The sequence below is a fragment of the Rhinatrema bivittatum genome, chromosome 2 (assembly GCF_901001135.1).
Source record: "Rhinatrema bivittatum chromosome 2, aRhiBiv1.1, whole genome shotgun sequence".
Taxonomy (NCBI): Eukaryota; Metazoa; Chordata; class Amphibia; order Gymnophiona; family Rhinatrematidae; genus Rhinatrema; species Rhinatrema bivittatum.
This window is the reverse complement of record NC_042616.1, coordinates 805,641,376-805,658,925: the sequence shown is the minus strand read 5'-3', so window position 1 is coordinate 805,658,925 and position 17,550 is coordinate 805,641,376. Positions and strand designations below refer to the sequence as shown.

Genomic DNA, 17,550 nt, shown 5'->3' with positions numbered 1-17,550 from the left:
ACAGCCAGGGGAAAAGCTGAGCAGACTCACTCTCAGGCCGATACAGTAAAGCACGGCTGCAGTTACCCTGCTTCTAACCCGCTTCTAACTCACAATTTGGCCACGCAAGTCCAACCCGCGATTCACTATCCCTTTTAACTCATCCTTACCGCTTCTTTAAATCAACGGGTAACCCTTTCCACCCGCGGCATGTATATGAGATGTAAACGCTCTGATTAGCTATTCCCTCCCATACAGTAACGTGCGCCCCGACTATTGCCTTTTTAACCTGCAGTTTTGCCGCGCGTTTAACCTGCTAACTTACCGCCTACCCTTACCCCTGCGTTAGTGTGGAGCATCAGGTCAGAGAGACGAAATTTCATGTGCAAACGACCCCCTCACCCCATGGGACCCTTACCCTGGCGTTAGTGTGGTGTGACAGCAATCGGCAGGCTCCAGTCAAAATCCCCCCCTCCCGAAGCAAGGCGCAGGGCGAAAATCGGCTCGACATGTCATTAAAACAAAAGTAAATAAAGTGTAATAAAAGTAAACTTACTGCATGTGAACTTTCTTTGAACAGTCCTCTCTCCCCTCCTCCCGAGACGCGCACTGCGGCTTCCCTGCCTCCCGGGGGCAGCCGGCGGCGAAAGCGGCGGGCGAAAGCGTACAGGCGGGCAGGCGAAAGCGTACGGGCGAAAGCGAATGAATGCACGCCCGTACGCGGCGGGAGCGCATTCATTCACTCACCTTCGCCGGCGGACGTGCATTCATCCAGGCGGAGGGAGCCGGCGGCAAAAGCGGCTTCCAGCTGCTCCCGCCGGCGGTGAATGAATGTGCGCCTGTGTGTGCAATGTGGGAGCTCAAGGCGTGACGTCACGGAGTGTGACATCGGCGTTCGCTAATGCACTGCCTTGAGCGCCCAAATTGCATTCATTCACCTTCGCCGGCGGGGGCAGGGGAGCCAAAGCGGCTTCCAGCAGCCCTGCCGGCGAAGGTGAATGAATGCAATTTGGGCGCTCAAGGCAGTGCATTAGCGAACGCCGACGTCACACGCCGTGACGCCAAACGTCGTGACGTCATGCCTTAAGCGACCAAATTGCACGCACAGGCGCACATTCATTCACCTTCGCCGGCGGGGGCTGCTGGAAGCCGCTTTTGCCGCCGGCTGCCCCCGGGAGGCAGGGGAGCCACAGTACGCGCCTCGGGAGGAGGGGAGAGAGGACTGTTCAAAGAAAATACACATGCAGTAAGTTTACTTTTATTACACTTTATTCACTTTTGTTTTAATTTTCGCCCTGCCTTGCTTCGGGAGGGGGGGGGGGGGGGAGAGGACTCGCAATCCCCCATGGTACCTGTCATTTGAAATGACAGGTACCAGTGCACCCAGGTTACTGTATAGAGCGCTGTATAGCGCTCTATACAGTAAAATGGATTGAGCGGGCCTAATGCTTCACGGACGCTTCTCGGACACGGCTTGCATTTGCAAGCTATTTAAATACAGTATCGAGCGGCAGGTGATCTGAACTATGCGAGCGGCAAACGCGGCTGCGCCCGGCACTAACGCAGCTCTTCCTACCGCTCCTTACTGTATCGGCCTGTATGGGAAGTGACTCAGAGGAAGAGGACCCTCAGGCAGGAATTTCCACACAATAGGACTTTTAAGTTAAGATACAGTTTTTCTTTTGCCATACTGCTTAAGAAGGACACTGCCGTGAACTGAAAATGAATGGAAAGGTTTTGGTAGAAGTATATGCGAGAGAGACCCACATTAGCAAACTGATCAAATCTGGTTTCCACAAACTGCAAATCCAGAGCCAACTGAAACGTCTACTAAGTACAGCTGACTTCAGAACCGTTTTACAATCTCTAAGGGGCGGATTTTCAGACCCTGCTCGCGTAAATCCGCCCAAAACCGGGCGGATTTACGCGAGCAGGGCCCTGCGCGCCGGGAAGCCTATTTTACATAGGCCTCCCGGCGCGCGCAGAGCCCCGGGACTCGCGTAAGTCCCGGGGTTCTCGGAGGGGGGCGTGTCGGGGGCGGGCCCGGTCGTCGCTGCGTTTCGGGGGCGTGTCGGCAGCGTTTTGGGGGCGGGTACGGGGCGTGGCTACGGTCCGGGGGCGTGGCCGCGCCCTCCGTACCCGCCCCCAGGTTGCGGCCCGGCGCGCAGGAGGCCCGCTCGCGCGCGGGGATTTACGCCTCCCTCTGGGAGGCGTAAATCCCCCGACAAAGGTAAGGGGGGGTTTAGACAGGGCCAGGCGGGTGGGTTAGGTAGGTGAAGGGAGGGGAAGGTGAGGGGAGGGCAAAGGAAAGTTCCCTCCGAGGCCGCTCCGATTTCGGAGCGGCCTTGGAGGGAACGGGGGTAGGCTGCGTGGCTCGGCGCGCGCCGGCTATACAAAATCCATAGCCTTGCGCGCGCCAATCCAGGATTTTAGCAGATACGCGCGGCTCCGCGCGTATCTACTAAAATCCAGCGTACTTTTGTTTGCGCCTGGAGCGCAAACAAAAGTAGGCTATTCGCGCGCCTTTTAAAATCCGCCCCTAATTGTTTCAAACTTAGCTTACTGCAATTCTCTATTTCTAGGACTTCTGGCTAGTCACGTTAAACCACTCCAACTACTGCAAAATGCTGCAGCCAGATTTCTGACCTGGAAAAGAAAATCTGACCACGTCACCCCAACCCTGATAGCATTGCACTGGCTACCTGTAGAGTCTAGAATAATATACAAAGTACTAACAATAATATACAACAACATGAATCCAAACAATGTGATGGGAATAGCGTTTAAACCACATATTTCCACATGAGTGCTAAGGTCTCAGAACAAAGGCCTGCTAGAAATCCCGACTGTAAAAAATTCTCATCTAGCACAAACAAGACAGAGCGATATCAATTGCAGGCCCAATGCTATGGAACTCAATGCCAGAGAATCTTCGAATAATAACTGAAATCAAGAAATTTAAGAAAGAACTGAAAACCTGGCTTTTCAATAATGCCTACTCTCTGAGTGATAAAACTCTGTGTCCTGCACATTACCCCATTCTCTCATCCCCCCCTATAACGATTACAAATGCATGTCATATGTCTGTCTTTGAAGTACACCCTCAGATATGGATGTTTACCTGTATGTATGCCTGCCTCTGTAACTCACCCTTTGTGAGTGTTAAACCTGTACACAGTTGTGATCTAGTGATTCTCACATGGAATGATGGTATATAAAACACTCAAATAAATAAACTGGTATTTACCGAAGCTGTCAGTCACTAAGGCCGTTTTGGTTAATTTTGCGACCAAAATTATCATCATAGTTTAAGATCCCGAGTCGAAGGAAGAAATTATTGAACTAATCTCTAAAATATCAGTGAAACATGAAATACTTATTAGGTGATTCTAATAGCCATGCAGACAATCTCTAATTCTACTGATAGAGAATTGTTGACGTCTATGATTGATTTAGATTTGAAAAAACAAATCCACTCAAACTCAGAGCAGGTCATATCTTGGATTTATTATTTACTAGTAAAATTTGTAAAATTAAAAAAAAAAAAATCAGTTTTGAGAACTCCACTTTCTTGGTCAGATCATTCTTTAGTATGGTGTACTTTAACTCAAAATGCCCCTTCCGATGTACATAACAGGTTCACTATTAAGGGAAGGAAAATCCAGGGATATTGACACAGACATTGCAGCTGGACATTTGGATGTGCTTCTCCCCAGTTTTTTCAAGTTATCTTTGGACTCTCAGATTAACACATTGGAATCCATTGCTGAAACGGCTATTGATAAAGTTGTGCCACTATAGAGAAGCATGTTATTTCTAAGAATGCAAGTTCTTCTTGGTTCCCGAACTAGACAAAATTCCTACTCAAACACTAAAAGAAATCTCACATACCATCATGGCAATCAATAAATCCCTGGAAGAAGGAGAAATTCCAGTCAAACTAAAAATGGCCACGATCAAACCTATCATAATAAAAAAGAACCTGGACCCAAACAACCTCAACAACTACAGACCATCTCAAACTTACCCTTCCTAGCCAAATTAACTGAAAAGGTAGCTCTCAAACAACTAAACGAACACCCAGAACAAAACAACATCCTACACCCAAACTCAACATGGCTTCCGAAAGCACTGCAGTACGGAAACCTTATTACTATCACTATCTAACACAATTCTAAGAGGCTTTGCAAAGCAGCTCATGCATAGGCAATCTGATGTGAATAAATTAGCACAGCCCACTTAGGGGCTGAGCCAATACAGTGCGCTGAGCCCAGCGCACTGTATAACCTGCAGTTGGACACCGGTTGTAGAGGCACTAACTAATCCCCTTTTAGCACCTCTACAACGCACGTCCAATGTGGAGTGAAACTAAAAGTGTTCATCACATGCAAATGTATGTGAATGAGGCTATTAGCTATTCACTCCCTATGAAAAAAAAAAAATGTGCATCTAGGATGCACATTTTAGCGATCAGAAATTAACGTCTGCCTGGAGCTGACAGCTGCAAGTGATTTGCTTTTTATATAGATGCTAGGTTCTTGCTTCTATTGGTCTGTTACCGCTGGTGACATACAGCCTTCCACTGTGATGGGAAAATGTGATTGGTAGTCTTAGGTCATGTGACATGATGGCACAGTTTTCAAATAGGTTTTATCACTTTTACTATGGCATTAGTGCCCAAGAGCTAAACTGTTGCTTGAATCAATAGTCATTTTAATCATGGCGATGTGTTTTGTTCTGTCTTTTAGGACTGTGGTTCCCATCTCTAAATTTTGTGTACATTTTATTATGCTTGTCTGTTCTGCAGAATACTTGCTGCTCATCAGCTGTGAATTTTATTGTGCACTCCCTTGAGACAGCTCTTTATACATAGTGGTTTGTTTCATTGTGGATCTCTCTGCTTCGGGTCCTTGCATTTGTGGAACTGACATCTGCAGAAGCAACCACTTTGGGATAAGTACACTTTATTCTTACAGCAAACATTTTTCAATTTTTCTGTTCCTGCAATAGTCACTGCAGTCTTTGACACTACAGTATTGTGATATTTCCCACTGCGTGTTTGAGGGACATTTTTGATGTGCAACTTTCACAGCCTCACTAGCTCCATAACAAAAATAAGAAACACCAAGATTATATACTGAATGTGCCCAACAGGCCCAATCAGTGCGTAAGCAGCACATTCCATCTTTTTATAAATGCTAAGAGCATTTCTTTATCAATCCTCTGCCTCATTTGACTTAAACATTTGTATATGCATAAACAAATGCATTGTTCTCTCTGGATACTGTTAAGTGATTTTTAACTGACTTGAGAACCAACTGAATACATATTGAATATATCCTTTGCTTTGATCCTTGATCAAAGCAAATAGCACTCTGAGCACTGATTTATGTTCCTCAACAAGTTATCTGCAGTCAGATAAAAGCATAAAAAAAAAAAGACTTAAGCAAGGCTCAAAAATCACACCCCTAAAATTAAACCCCAAACCCTTCTCCTGACAAATATGAATGCTTTAACTCTCTATGCACCTCTGCTATTCAGATGGCTAGAATAAGATCTCTAGTGTTATATAACGGCTTATACATCTTTTTTTTTTTTTAAGTCAGGAAGTTAATGCTAACAAACCTTTACCTAGTTTTCTCCGCTCTTCCTGGTCTTTCAGCATCAGACCAGCTGAAGGCCCCTCTGGAACGGTAACATGGAACTGGAGAAAGGCCTTCTCGTGTGCCAGGAACTCAGTTTCAGATCCCACTGAAACAGAAAAGAAAAAAGTGCAGGGCATGGAGCATAACTTCGCCACCAACAAAACGTAACTGCAAGTTAGTTGGAATCTCAAAGCCCTATATTTCTATTGTTTGGTGTGTGATTATGTCATATGCACTAGAAAGGGATGAATATCAAAATGTAAGGTCCATACAAACATTTTAGATTCTGATACTTAGGATTCACCCATAGATCTGAAATGTGAAAAACCCTTCAGTAAAGAAAATCCTAAAAGTACAAAATTCCCTGGCAAAACTGATCTTTCAGAAAAGCTATGGCTAAGACAAGGAGTCCTTTATTAAGAAAAGGACTGGATCAGCCCAAGGGGCTCAGTGGCAGTGCTGTGCCCAGCTGTATGGAGGTGCTTAGTTTGAATCCCAAGTCACATTGTCCATTCCTTGGAACAACCAGAGCTGGAAACACCGCAGAGACAGTGTTCACAGCTCCAGTGAGGAAGGGATCCCAATCACAGCACGACAGCAGCACCCAGTGGCCAGATGTAGAGTCCAAGACTGCACACGTTTGAGAGCGCCCTGGTACACGAGCCCCTGGCTGAGGACTGTGGCTGCAATGACTGGGAAAGGATTAAAAAAAAAAAAAAAAAGAAAGAGGAAAAATCCCTGTGTGGATGCAAAAGAAGGGTCATGGTCTGAAGGAGGTCGGTTCCAACTGATCTGGAAGATTAAAGGAGCAGGAGGAAACTGCTGGCCAAAAAAAAAAAGATGGCAAGAAGCAATGAAGTTGAATTTCATTCAGAGCCAAGGAGAAATTTAGTCTTACTTGATAATTTCCTTTCCTTGAATGCTGCTACAACAATCCAGATGATGCATGGGTTCTCTCCAGGGCTGGCACGACCTATTAGGCAAACTAGGCGGTCACCTATGGCACCAACCATTAAGGGGGCGCCGAAGAGCAGCCGTGTGGTGCCACGAGCAGAGCCTATCCCGCTTGCGGCAAAGAGTAGAGATTCGGCAGGCCGTGAATGAGGTAGGAATCGGGGCCTGGGAGGGGGGCGGGGGGGGGGGGGGGGCAAAGACAGATGGTGCCTGGGCACCAAATACCCTTGCACCGGCCCTGGTTCTCTCTCCCTACTAAAGGAGACAGGGGCCACACCTTTTTCCATAACATCTCTGGTAGTTACCATGGTGCAGTTCAGCAAAAGCCATATTCTTACGTCAAAGCCATGGAAGAAAAAATTAAGATTCAAACTCTTAAATAAAATATGCATAATTTGAAACACTTAAAGGCACCTCCAAAGAAATGATCCTTCCAAACTTGAATAAATGAAGATGAAGAAAAAGGAAAAGAAGAATCGGAAAGTAAACATCTGGTTTCCTCTTAAAATAAAAAAGTTAGAGGTACACTGCTTCGAGGACTGTTTAGGCCCAACTTTCTAAAGGTGTCCTGGGCTAGTGTAGCAGGATTCAAGGAAAGGAAATTATCAGCTAGGGATAAATTTCTCCTTCCTTATCCTGCTACACCAGTCCAAGCGTGTTGGAAGTGCCCAAGTCCAAATAATCTGGGTAAGAGGAAGTTAAGTCTGCCATGGGAATACCTGCTACAAAGGCAGAGTTCTCTTTTGTGTGATTACCCAGATTCAAATGTTTAGTGAAAGAAGGTAAGGAAGACTAAGTTACTGCCTTACCAACATCCTGCAGGGCAAAGAGTGGAAGCTCCATCCAAGAAGAATTTTGAGCTTTTGCCGAGTTTGCACAAAGGACTTCGGGATATCGTTAATCTTTCATTAAGCTTGTTATTCAGAAATGCATCTAGCTGAACAAATGGCCACCAGAAAAATCTTCAGTGATAAAAGCTATGGAAAAGCTCAGTTAAGAGGCTCACACAGCAAGCCCACTAAAGCTCTATAAACCAAATTAAGGCCCCACTGAGGAACCAAGGATATAAAAGGAGGTCAAAGAGATTACACCCCTTAGGAGGAAAATGAGAAAAAATCTGGGTGAAAATGAAATCTCCTGAACTGTCCTTATATCAAAGGAAAGTAGTCACTTGAAACTTCAGGGAAATTTGGGATCAAACCTGAATACAAACCTCTTTGGAAAGGCCAAAGTATTGCAAGAATCTGATTGCTATTACAATACAGACCGCTCCCTGCAGCATGCTTCAAACGACGCTAGACTTAAACATAAGCAAGCAAAATGGCAGTCTGATGAGCCTTCAAACAGGGTACATGTTACCAAGAAGAAATACTCCTTACTATGCAATTGCAACCTTTCAAGAATCAGGCCGTAAGATAGAGCTGGATCCTCCATGAGAATCAGACCCTGAATTAGGAGACTTTGATCCCCTAGGAATTGTATCAGAGAATTAACTTGTTTCACATGATCTGCATACCAAGGGCAGTTTGGCCAATCTGGAGCTATTAGAATGACCCACAAAAACTGTTTCACTTTCTTTCTCGAGGTCCTCACTCTCAGAAGCCAGGCAGCAAACATACACAACCAGCTGTCCCTCCAACCACGGATGGACCAGAACATCTATATCCCTTTGAGGCTGTACTTCCAGTGATAACTGAAGAACCAAAGGGCCATGGCATTCTTGTGAGTTGACGTTAGGAATATAGTGGATCTATGGGAACTGCCACATATCTTCTAAAATGGTCTCTGGTCTGAGCTCCCACTCTCTGAGAACCAACACATCTCTGAAGAGAGAGACAGTCTGGATGCTTCCCAGTCCCTCAATACGAATCATGGAAATTGCCTGTTGAAAAACAGAAGGCTTATTTCCTTGGAAACACCTTGATCCCAGATGTCTGTTCTCATAAGCCACTGTGCCATGGCATTTTTTTTTTTAGAGAGAACCTGGACAATCCTTTTCTTCAAAGACAGAAGAAGCAAGGAGGAAATGCAGCAAAAGCAGTCTGAAGGCCCTGGTTTCCAGCCTGTTGATGGACCATGAGCTCTCCTTCTGTGACCCAGGGCCCCCCTTGTGCAACCCGGTCCTGGTTGTGGGCTCCTCACTCCAACAATCTTGCATCTGTTTAGAGGACCACTAAGGGGGTACTAGGCTCATTCTTCCCAGCAAGTTCAGTAGAGTCGACCCCTAAGAGAGGTTTTGCCTCCCGAACCTTGGAAAAGGAAGACAAATGTCATAGCCCTGAGATTGAGAGGACCAGTGAGACAGATGGAAAAAAAATGCAGAGGACACATATGGGCCTTGGCCCAGTGAACCAAATCTAAGGTGTCTGCCATGAAACTCAGCTGTAGATAATCCTAAAATCTGGGAAACTCTGAGCAGGAAATTTATCTCCCTGATTCATAACTGGAACCACTCTTTCCTAAGTCAGATAAATTTGGCCTGCTTTGGCATCAAAAGATTTCAAAAATTCCAAACACTGGGAAGAAACAGCTTCCTCTTGGTAAAGTGGATTATCCAGCCCAACCCTTCTAAACTTGCACAAATGTTGGATACCATCAAGGCTTTCCTGTTGAAACTTGGTCTATTAAGCAATGGCCAGGATATCGATAAACAATAATTAATTTCTTTTGTAAGAAAGCTGCCACCACCATGGAAAGGTTCCTGGAGTTGTGGCAAGATCAAAATGGGAGTGCCCTGAACTGAAAGTGTTTTTTCAGAATACAAAATAAAAAAAACAGAGGAACCTATGATGATTTTCCCAGACGGGAATATGGAAGCAGGTCTCAGAAAGATTCCGAGAAGAGACAAACTCACCCTGCCACACAGTCACCAACATGGACTGGAGGGTTTCCATACTGAAATGGGAAATGCAAAGACTGCTGTTTACCCCTTTCAAATCAAGGATGGGTCTGTAGGAACAGTCCTCCTTTAGGACCACAAAATAAATGTGGTCCTAAAGGAGGACCACACCAAAGAAACAGTTTCCCACCTGAAAATTTGCTTCCTTAGATTGGTTTTGGAGAAATCTGCCGCCTAGTGCCATAGCCACAATAGCCTTCACATTGCAACTAATGAGGCTACAGAATTCGAAGAGAACACTGTAAGGTCATATAATGCATCCTCCGGGAAAGCAGCTCTGGATTCCAACTGAGCCGCCTTCTGCCTGCACCCAGCTCAAGCATCTGAGCTACATAGACATTGCAGATAATGAACTGCACATGTAAAGACAAGGATGAAAAGGCATGTTTCAACACAACCGAAATCTTTCTATCCTGGGGATCTTTAAGGGCTATGCCCCCTATTACCAGAATAGTTGTTTTGCAGGCATCCACTAAAACCACAGGGCTCCCCCTTTGACATCTGAAAAAAGGCATTATGTGGCATCCGTTAGTAAAAGAGTACAGTTTGGTGAAGCCTTGACACCTTTGAACTATTCTCAGGGGGATTTCCTCTCCACACTCTGCACTTCTGAATGAGGAGGAAAGACTATAGATGACCTATGGTTTCCTTGCAGAATAAGGTCCCATACCGGAACCTCTACAACCTGAAAAACTGATGTCCTAAGGGGCATGAATACCTGAGAGATGAGATTTTTTTTTTTGACAAATAGACAGCAGACAGAATCTCACTTTCTGATGCCACCAGTCCTTCCTATAAGAACTACATCCACACTATCCTTCAGGACAGAAAAAAAATGGCAGCACCCTCTCACAGAGTTCCCTACTCCAAACACCATTGTGGATAATTAGGCTCTTATTGCCACCCAACATCCAGCGGCTGAAATGATCAGGCCAGAGTCTTGACCCCTTGCGACTGTTGTAAAATGCCAAAGAAAACAAAAAATTCTGGGGAGAAATCCTCTGGAGAGAAAGGGAAGGTGTCTGGCATAGCTTCTGCACAGGTTTACCCTGCAAGAGAGAACACCATGGCCCCCTCCCTTGAGGATGCAAGGCCTCAACTCAGGAGAAACTTGCAGGACTGACTAGTGGAATAGAAATAAAATGGCAGTCATTCCTGCCAAAAATAGCTGCTTCTGAGGAGAAAATAAAAATGGACTCCAGTGCTCGACTCAACTGCTGCCCCTCCCGGATGCAAGGGCCTGACGTCAAGTACTGCCAAATTTATGCTGCCAGACTCAGGCATCTTTGAAGACACTTCTGAAGAATCAATGCTGCTGATGCAAATAGGACAGTAGGGGCTGGCAGCAGCACAGTAGAAACACCAGCTCACAACTCAAACACTGAAAGGGCTTCATTACAATACAGTTAGAAGCTGAGCAGAAATACTGCAGGCACAAAGACAAGGAGCCTGATGGCCTGCAGGCTCACTCTTCATTGGCTCAAATATAAACACCACCACCTCCTGGGCCCCCCGCATCTGCTGAAGACTTACCTTCCTCTACTTGCTTGCTTCAGTAGGAGCAGCTAATCTCATCTTTTCCAGTTTTTTTTAAAGCTTTAATAATCCAGAGGGAGAAAAGGGTGGAGGAAGAGGAGGAAGCCAGCTTCAAACAGAAGGTCCTCCTGAGCCAAAAACAAGCTTCCACCTTCTACCAAACCTTCTGAGGCTGGGAGCCTTACACAGGCTCACTTAACTGGAAAACACCAGAAGCCTGGCCCACAGTTTGATGTCAGTAAAGCAGAAAAGACGGACAATCACTGAAGTGCCCGAAAAGTCTCCACCGGACCAGTCAAAGGTCTAAGGCTTGGAGTCAAGTTCCTACTGCAGACAAATTATATTGTGCCATCGAGACAGAGAAGACTTGATTTTTGATGGAACTGCACCCTAGTAACTACCTGTGATGATGTCCTGGAAAAATGCGCCCTCTGTCTCCTTCTGCTTGCAGAGGGAGATAACCCACGTGACTGGACTGGCGTAGCAGGATAAGGAAGTGAACAGGAGCTGAAAGGGCCGCCTTCCACCAAAAAAAGCACCGGGAAGCAGCTGCAGGGGAGCCATATACAGGATGCTCATCTTCCGTACCTGCATCTTCATCATTCCATTATTCCTCTCATTTCTCAGTTTCCAGTTTAGAGTTTTCCTATTTTTTTTTCACCTACCTTTCTTTCTCAGCCTATCTCCTTCATACTCCAACTTCTCACTTTTATTCTCCCCCTGGGTGCTTGCTCAACAAGCCATGCACATTTCTAAATAATTTCTCTCCAGCCCAGGTTGTCTCTGTTCTTTCCCCCCCCCCACCCCCCGTGTCCGGTCTCTCTCTCGCTACTGCTTCTGAGCTTCCTTCCTCTCCTCTCATTCTCCTCCTTGGGTTCTGCCATGCCTCCTCACTTCCTCCGTGCTTCATTTTTCCTCCCCCTTCCGCCTGGCTGGTGTGTCCCCCTCTATCCTTTGGTGTGTTTCCCCTCTTGGCAGAACAGCTCTTTAATGAACTTGCATCAAGCCAGCAGTACTCACCAGTGTTCTTCCAGTGCTGTAAGAAATTGCCTTGCACTATGAGAAGACTCAGTTCAATTTATTAAATGTATAGTCTCTTCCTTTCCCAAAGCTTAAGGTAGAAAACACAAACTCCTCACCTGTGCAGAAACACTACAGACATTAAGCACCTATAGATTTGGAGCAAACCGAAGCCGAGATCTGAACTATGTATAATCGAGCCTAAACAGACCACGCCTCCTCCTTACAGAGTTTTTCAAAAATTGTTTACTGCACCACTGACTGTACAGAATAGCACAAAATAGAAATGAGCCTATAAGAAATATTCATTTAGTGTTATAGAGTGAATGCTGCCGACATAAGCTATTTCTGAAAGATGCCATTGCGATATTTATAGAAAAAGTTAACCTTATACTAGTCTGCAACTCTTCATAAAAAACGTTTTACATGCTCCAATAGGGTTTCTTTTCAGCGGAATATATTACAATTTGGTTGGTGGAAGCTGCAGACAAATTATATTTTTTTCTTTTTAAATTCTGTTTATTCAGATACTGCAATGTTACAATTTTTATGAACCATATGGGTTCACAACTACAGAATCAAGCCTTCACAGCCTTATAACACTGCTAAATTCCCTTTTGTACTGGATATGCGCCATATCTGCCACTGGAGCCTCTTGCAAGGTTTAAACAGTTCAGAACTTATCAGTGGACTTCCAATACCAGGACACTCACATGAACAGTCGCAAAGCGCGTTGGCAGCATAATAATGGGACAGTGCCTTGAAGTGGTCAGACTTGACATGGACCATAGTTGTCCAGGAGAAAGGAATGTAGTCTTTCATTGGCAGCTGTGTCATGATCTGGTACACCAACGAGTAGACGTTTGCCACCTGTAAACAGCCAAAGAAACCCACAGTGACCATCAACGCCACAGTACCATCCGACATGGATGGCAAACTCTGATCCTCGAGTGCTGCCACTAGTTCAAGCTTTCAGGAAATCTCTATTGAAAATTCATGAGTCCATTTACTTTTGTTTATTCTGAAAACCAAACCTATTGTGGCACTTTAAAATTCACAGGTCTGGATCTATAGCAACCACTAAGATTTTAGAAAAAAATTGTTTTGTATTTTAAGAACTCATAAAAACTAAGCATGGCTAATTTTAAAAATAATATGAATAGTTTTTCTTTGCTTGTGGATAATGCCATTTTCAATATGCCAGCACTAGCTCAGAAGTAATCTAGTGAACACTGTGACCCAGTCTTTGCAATCACAAACTGGTGGATCATGGACTGTGATTTGCACATTATTGTGCCCATCTGCAAAGGAAAGGACACAGTAATTAATGACTGCCTTGGTGTGTTTATGTGTGCTTAAAAACATCATCCTACATTTATACGAAACGTGTGTGTTTTCCTTTTAAAATAAAAATATTACATTTTAATCATTCTTTTAGAGTTTGGTCAACTCAGCTTAACCAGAGTACTTTGTGATGTCATCAAGGATGACTAAATCTTCTCTATCGATGTCTCACAATGTTCGGATTAGGCAGTGAATAACTTAAATGCGCAGTCACATGATTTTATCTGGCAAATTAGTATTTGGCTTTTTCCCCACAATTTCATCGTATTGCATTAACACACATTCTGTCACGTCTTCGTGAGACGCACTAGTAAACCAGAGAAACATGTTCAGGGTACCTATCAATCCTAAATTGTAAGGAAGTATAAAAGACAAGCTCTTACCTGGGCTGCTTCCTGTGCAGTCTGAAGTTGTGTGAGGAACTCATTCTGAGCCTTCATGAGGGTTACCTTCTCAAACACGCATTCTTGGACTTGAGCGATCATTAGATGAACCAGCATGTTCAGAGAAGCAGTACTCATATCCAGGCTGGGGGCATTGGAGAAGTTCTCCTTCAAGTAGTTAAAGGCACCTGTAGGAAGGGAGCAACGGTGAGAAGGAAGCAAAGTTACTTAGTGGTATCGGGTTTTCTCTGAGGACAGCAGGACAACCAGTCACATGTGGGCGACGCCATTCGACAGCGCCGACATGGAGCATCTTCCAAAGCATTCTGGGAACGTGGTTTTGAGCAGGTAGGATTTCACACGAGGACACCATCTTGTGGGCTCCCTCAATCTTATATATTAGCAAAAAAGTATATATAACGCCAGAAGGGAAGGGGGTGGGGGGGGAGGGTACGTGTGACTGGTTATCCAGCTCTCTTCGTAGAATATTGTTACAAGTAAGCAACATTGCTCTTCCTACTATTCCTCGGAGAAAGCAATCACACATGTGGGAATCTCTGCCTAAGTATTGTCTTCAACAAAAAAGGGAAAAACAGGCAGGAGAACATGTTATTGTTGGGTGAAAACTCTTTTCCTGGTTTTCACATATGGTTTTGTAAATTATAACAAGGCAACCAGAAATAAAATGGGCCCAGGTTTGGAGGGGAAGGGGGGGGGGGGGAATTGGAACTGGAATTGATTCTACCCCTTGAACAGATGCTGGAGAACACACCGAATACACCTGTCGTCTCAGAAGCCAGTGTCCAAACAATAACGGGAAGTGAATAAGTGAACCGACCTCCACTTCACAGCCTTGCACATATCAGTGGAGATCAATGGGTCAACAATGCTGCTCTAACATTATGAGCCCCAACATAAGAACTTGCCATGCTGGGTCAGACCAAGGGTCCATCAAGCCCAGCATCCTGTTTCCAACAGAGGCCAAACCAGGCCACAAGAACCTGGCAATTACCCAAACACCAAGAAGATCCCATGCTACTGATGCAATTAATAGCAGTGGCTATTCCCTAAGTAAAATTGATTAATAGCAGTTAATGGACTTCTCCTCCAAGAACTTATCCAAACCTTTTTTGAACCCAGCTACACTAACTGCACTAACCACATCCTCTGGCAACAAATTCGCTAGGGACACTAGCGCGTCCCTAGCGCCTCTTTTTTGACAGGAGCGGCGGCTGTCAGCGGGTTTGACAGCCGACGCTCAATTTTGCCGGCGTCTGTTCTCGAGCCCGCTGACAGCCACGGGTTCAGAAACCGGACGCCGGCAAAATTGAGCGTCCGGTTTTCAACCCGCGAGCCGATTTTACATTTTTTTTTTTAATTTTTTTTTTTACTTTTGGGACCTCCGACTTAATATCGCCATGATATTAAGTCGGAGGGTGCACAGAAAAGCAGTTTTTACTGTTTTTCTGTACACTTTCCCGGTGCCGGCAGAAATTAACGCCTACCTTTGGGTAGGCGCTAATTTCTGAAAGTAAAATGTGTGACTTCGCCGCACATTTTACTTAGTGAATCGTGCGGGAATAACTAATAGGGCCATCAACGTGCATTTGCACGTTGCGGGCGCTATTAGTCTCGGGGGGGGGGGGGGGGGGTGTTGGACGCGCGTTTTCGACGCGCTATTACCCCTTACTGAATAAGGGTAAAGCTAGCGCGTCGAAAACGCGTGCCCAAAAACGGGTTAACAGTGCGCACTGCTGTATCGGCCTGTTTATTAGATCCTGATCAATAGTCCAGGCAGAGTAAAAACCACGTCTGTTGCAGAAAGAGATATGGGTTCAATAGTTCTTAGGTCTCTTCTGAGTTTTATTTAGGACTTCGCCCCCAGAGGTATTGAAGGATATACGTACAGAAAACCTGCCCACCAATGAAGAGCAAAGAGACCTGACACTAGCCTACCCTCTGATCCTACCCTGGAACAGAATGATTATGAACAGATCTCTCGAAGGTGTTTCTAATCCACTGTCTGCTACATCCCTATTCAGGGACCTTTCATGGCAGGCTAGAATCTGATTGATGAATATCAAAAAATACACCAAAGTAGCGAACTGCTATTAATCAAAAACAATCAAGAGCCGAGCTCTGTCGCTAAACAATTGAATAAACTTTTCAATGGGTAATATATGTTTTGCAAGTGATTTTAAATAAAGTAAATACCTACACTGTCAAATGGAAAAGTTTTGTTTCTTGATGTGATTTATAAAAAATGTTTAATGGAGTCAGAGAAAGGTTTCATACTAAGTGTAGGTGCCCTGCACCTCTATAAGGTGAGCATATAATCATCAACCTTCCTCCTCCTCCTCAATTGATTTTTAACAATAATTTTTTTTAAAAAAGATTTTTTTATATATATGCTTGTGTTGTCCCTGAAAACACCTACAGGATTCTTCCGTGGCAATGTAATTTTTAAATGCAATGCTGCAAACTATTTACTCAGTGCTACTCAACGAGAATGTTAATAAAGGGTGTAAAAACAGACTTCCCCGTTTATGGTTGGTGTGTCCATCTTCTTCTATGTTATCCCAACATGTTTCAGACAGAAATGCCTTTCCTCAGGGGGTTCGATGTTTCCCAAAACCAACTTCACGGAGTCTGCAACCCTCTTCTCAACGGTTTCTCCTGAGCTCAATGTGTTGTGCCCCAAAGCGATCTTCCTCTCTGGACCGCCCGGAAGAATTCTCGTTGAGTAGCACTGAGTAAATAGTTTGCAGCATTGCATTTAAAAATTACATTGCCACGGAAGAATCCTGTAGGTGTTTTCAGGGACAACACAAGCATATATACAAAAAAATTGTTAAAAAAAAAATTGTTAAAAATCAATTGAGGAGGAGGAGGAAGGTTGATGATTATATGCTCACCTTATAGAGGTGCAGGGCACCTACACTTAGTATGAAACCTTTCTCTGACTCCATTAAACATCTACCTTATAAATGGCCTGTGACCGACGGCCCGCAAATGCGCAGTAGAGACCAGCTCTACCACGCATGTGCGGGCGAGCACGTCGCTCTGAGGCAGCTTCAGAAAGAAAAAAAATGGCGGCGTCCAGTGGCAGCAGCGGGCGGCGGCGGCGGTACCGGCAGCGGGCGGCGACGGCGGTAGCGAGCGGCGGCGGTAGCGGCGACAGCGGGCGGTAGCGAGGGAGGGAGAAGAGAGAGAGAGGGAGGGACGGACTGAGTGGGAGGGAGGGACGGAGAGAGAGAGTGGGAGGGAGTGACTGAGTGAGAGGGAGGGACTGAGTGGGAGGGAGGGATTGAGTGAGGGGGAGGGACTGAGTGAGAGGGAGGGAGTGGGACTGAGTGAGAGGGAGAGGGGGGACTGAGGGAGGGAGTGGGACTGGGAGAGAGAGGGAGGGAGTGGGATGAGGGAGAGTGAGTGGGACTGAGTGAGTGAGAGGAGGGGGGAGGGAGTGACTGAGTGGGAGGGAGGGATTGAGTGAGGGGGAGGGACTGAGGGAGGGAGTGGGACTAAGTGAGAGGGAGGGAGGGAGTGGGACTGAGGGAGAGGAGGGAGGGAGTGGGACTGAGGGAGAGGAGGGAGGGAGTGGGACTGAGGGAGAGGACGGAGGGAGTGGGGACTGAGTGAGAGTGAGTGGGACTGAGTGAGTGAGAGGGAGGGAGAGAGGGGGGAGGGAGTGAGTGAGACTGAGTGGGAGGGAGGGACTGAGTGATAGGAGAGGGAGGGTGGGGAGGAGTGGGTGAGGGAGGGGGTGGTGAAGAGTGAGGGGAGAGAGAAA

General features: G+C 45.6%; 1 protein-coding gene across 2 annotated transcripts in view; it reads right to left on the bottom strand.

Annotated features, from left to right (window-relative positions):
• The window catches only part of RHPN1 (rhophilin Rho GTPase binding protein 1), a 186,200-nt gene that overhangs the window by 43,474 nt on the left and 125,176 nt on the right, over nucleotides 1–17,550 (bottom strand). For both annotated transcript variants that reach the window (XM_029592174.1, XM_029592175.1), the window contains 3 exons: nucleotides 13,761–13,948; nucleotides 12,747–12,903; nucleotides 5,611–5,730 (listed from right to left, as the gene is read on the bottom strand). In XM_029592174.1, the coding sequence (XP_029448034.1) occupies nucleotides 5,611–5,730; nucleotides 12,747–12,903; nucleotides 13,761–13,948 (465 nt within the window). The remainder of the gene's footprint in view (nucleotides 1–5,610; nucleotides 5,731–12,746; nucleotides 12,904–13,760; nucleotides 13,949–17,550) is intronic.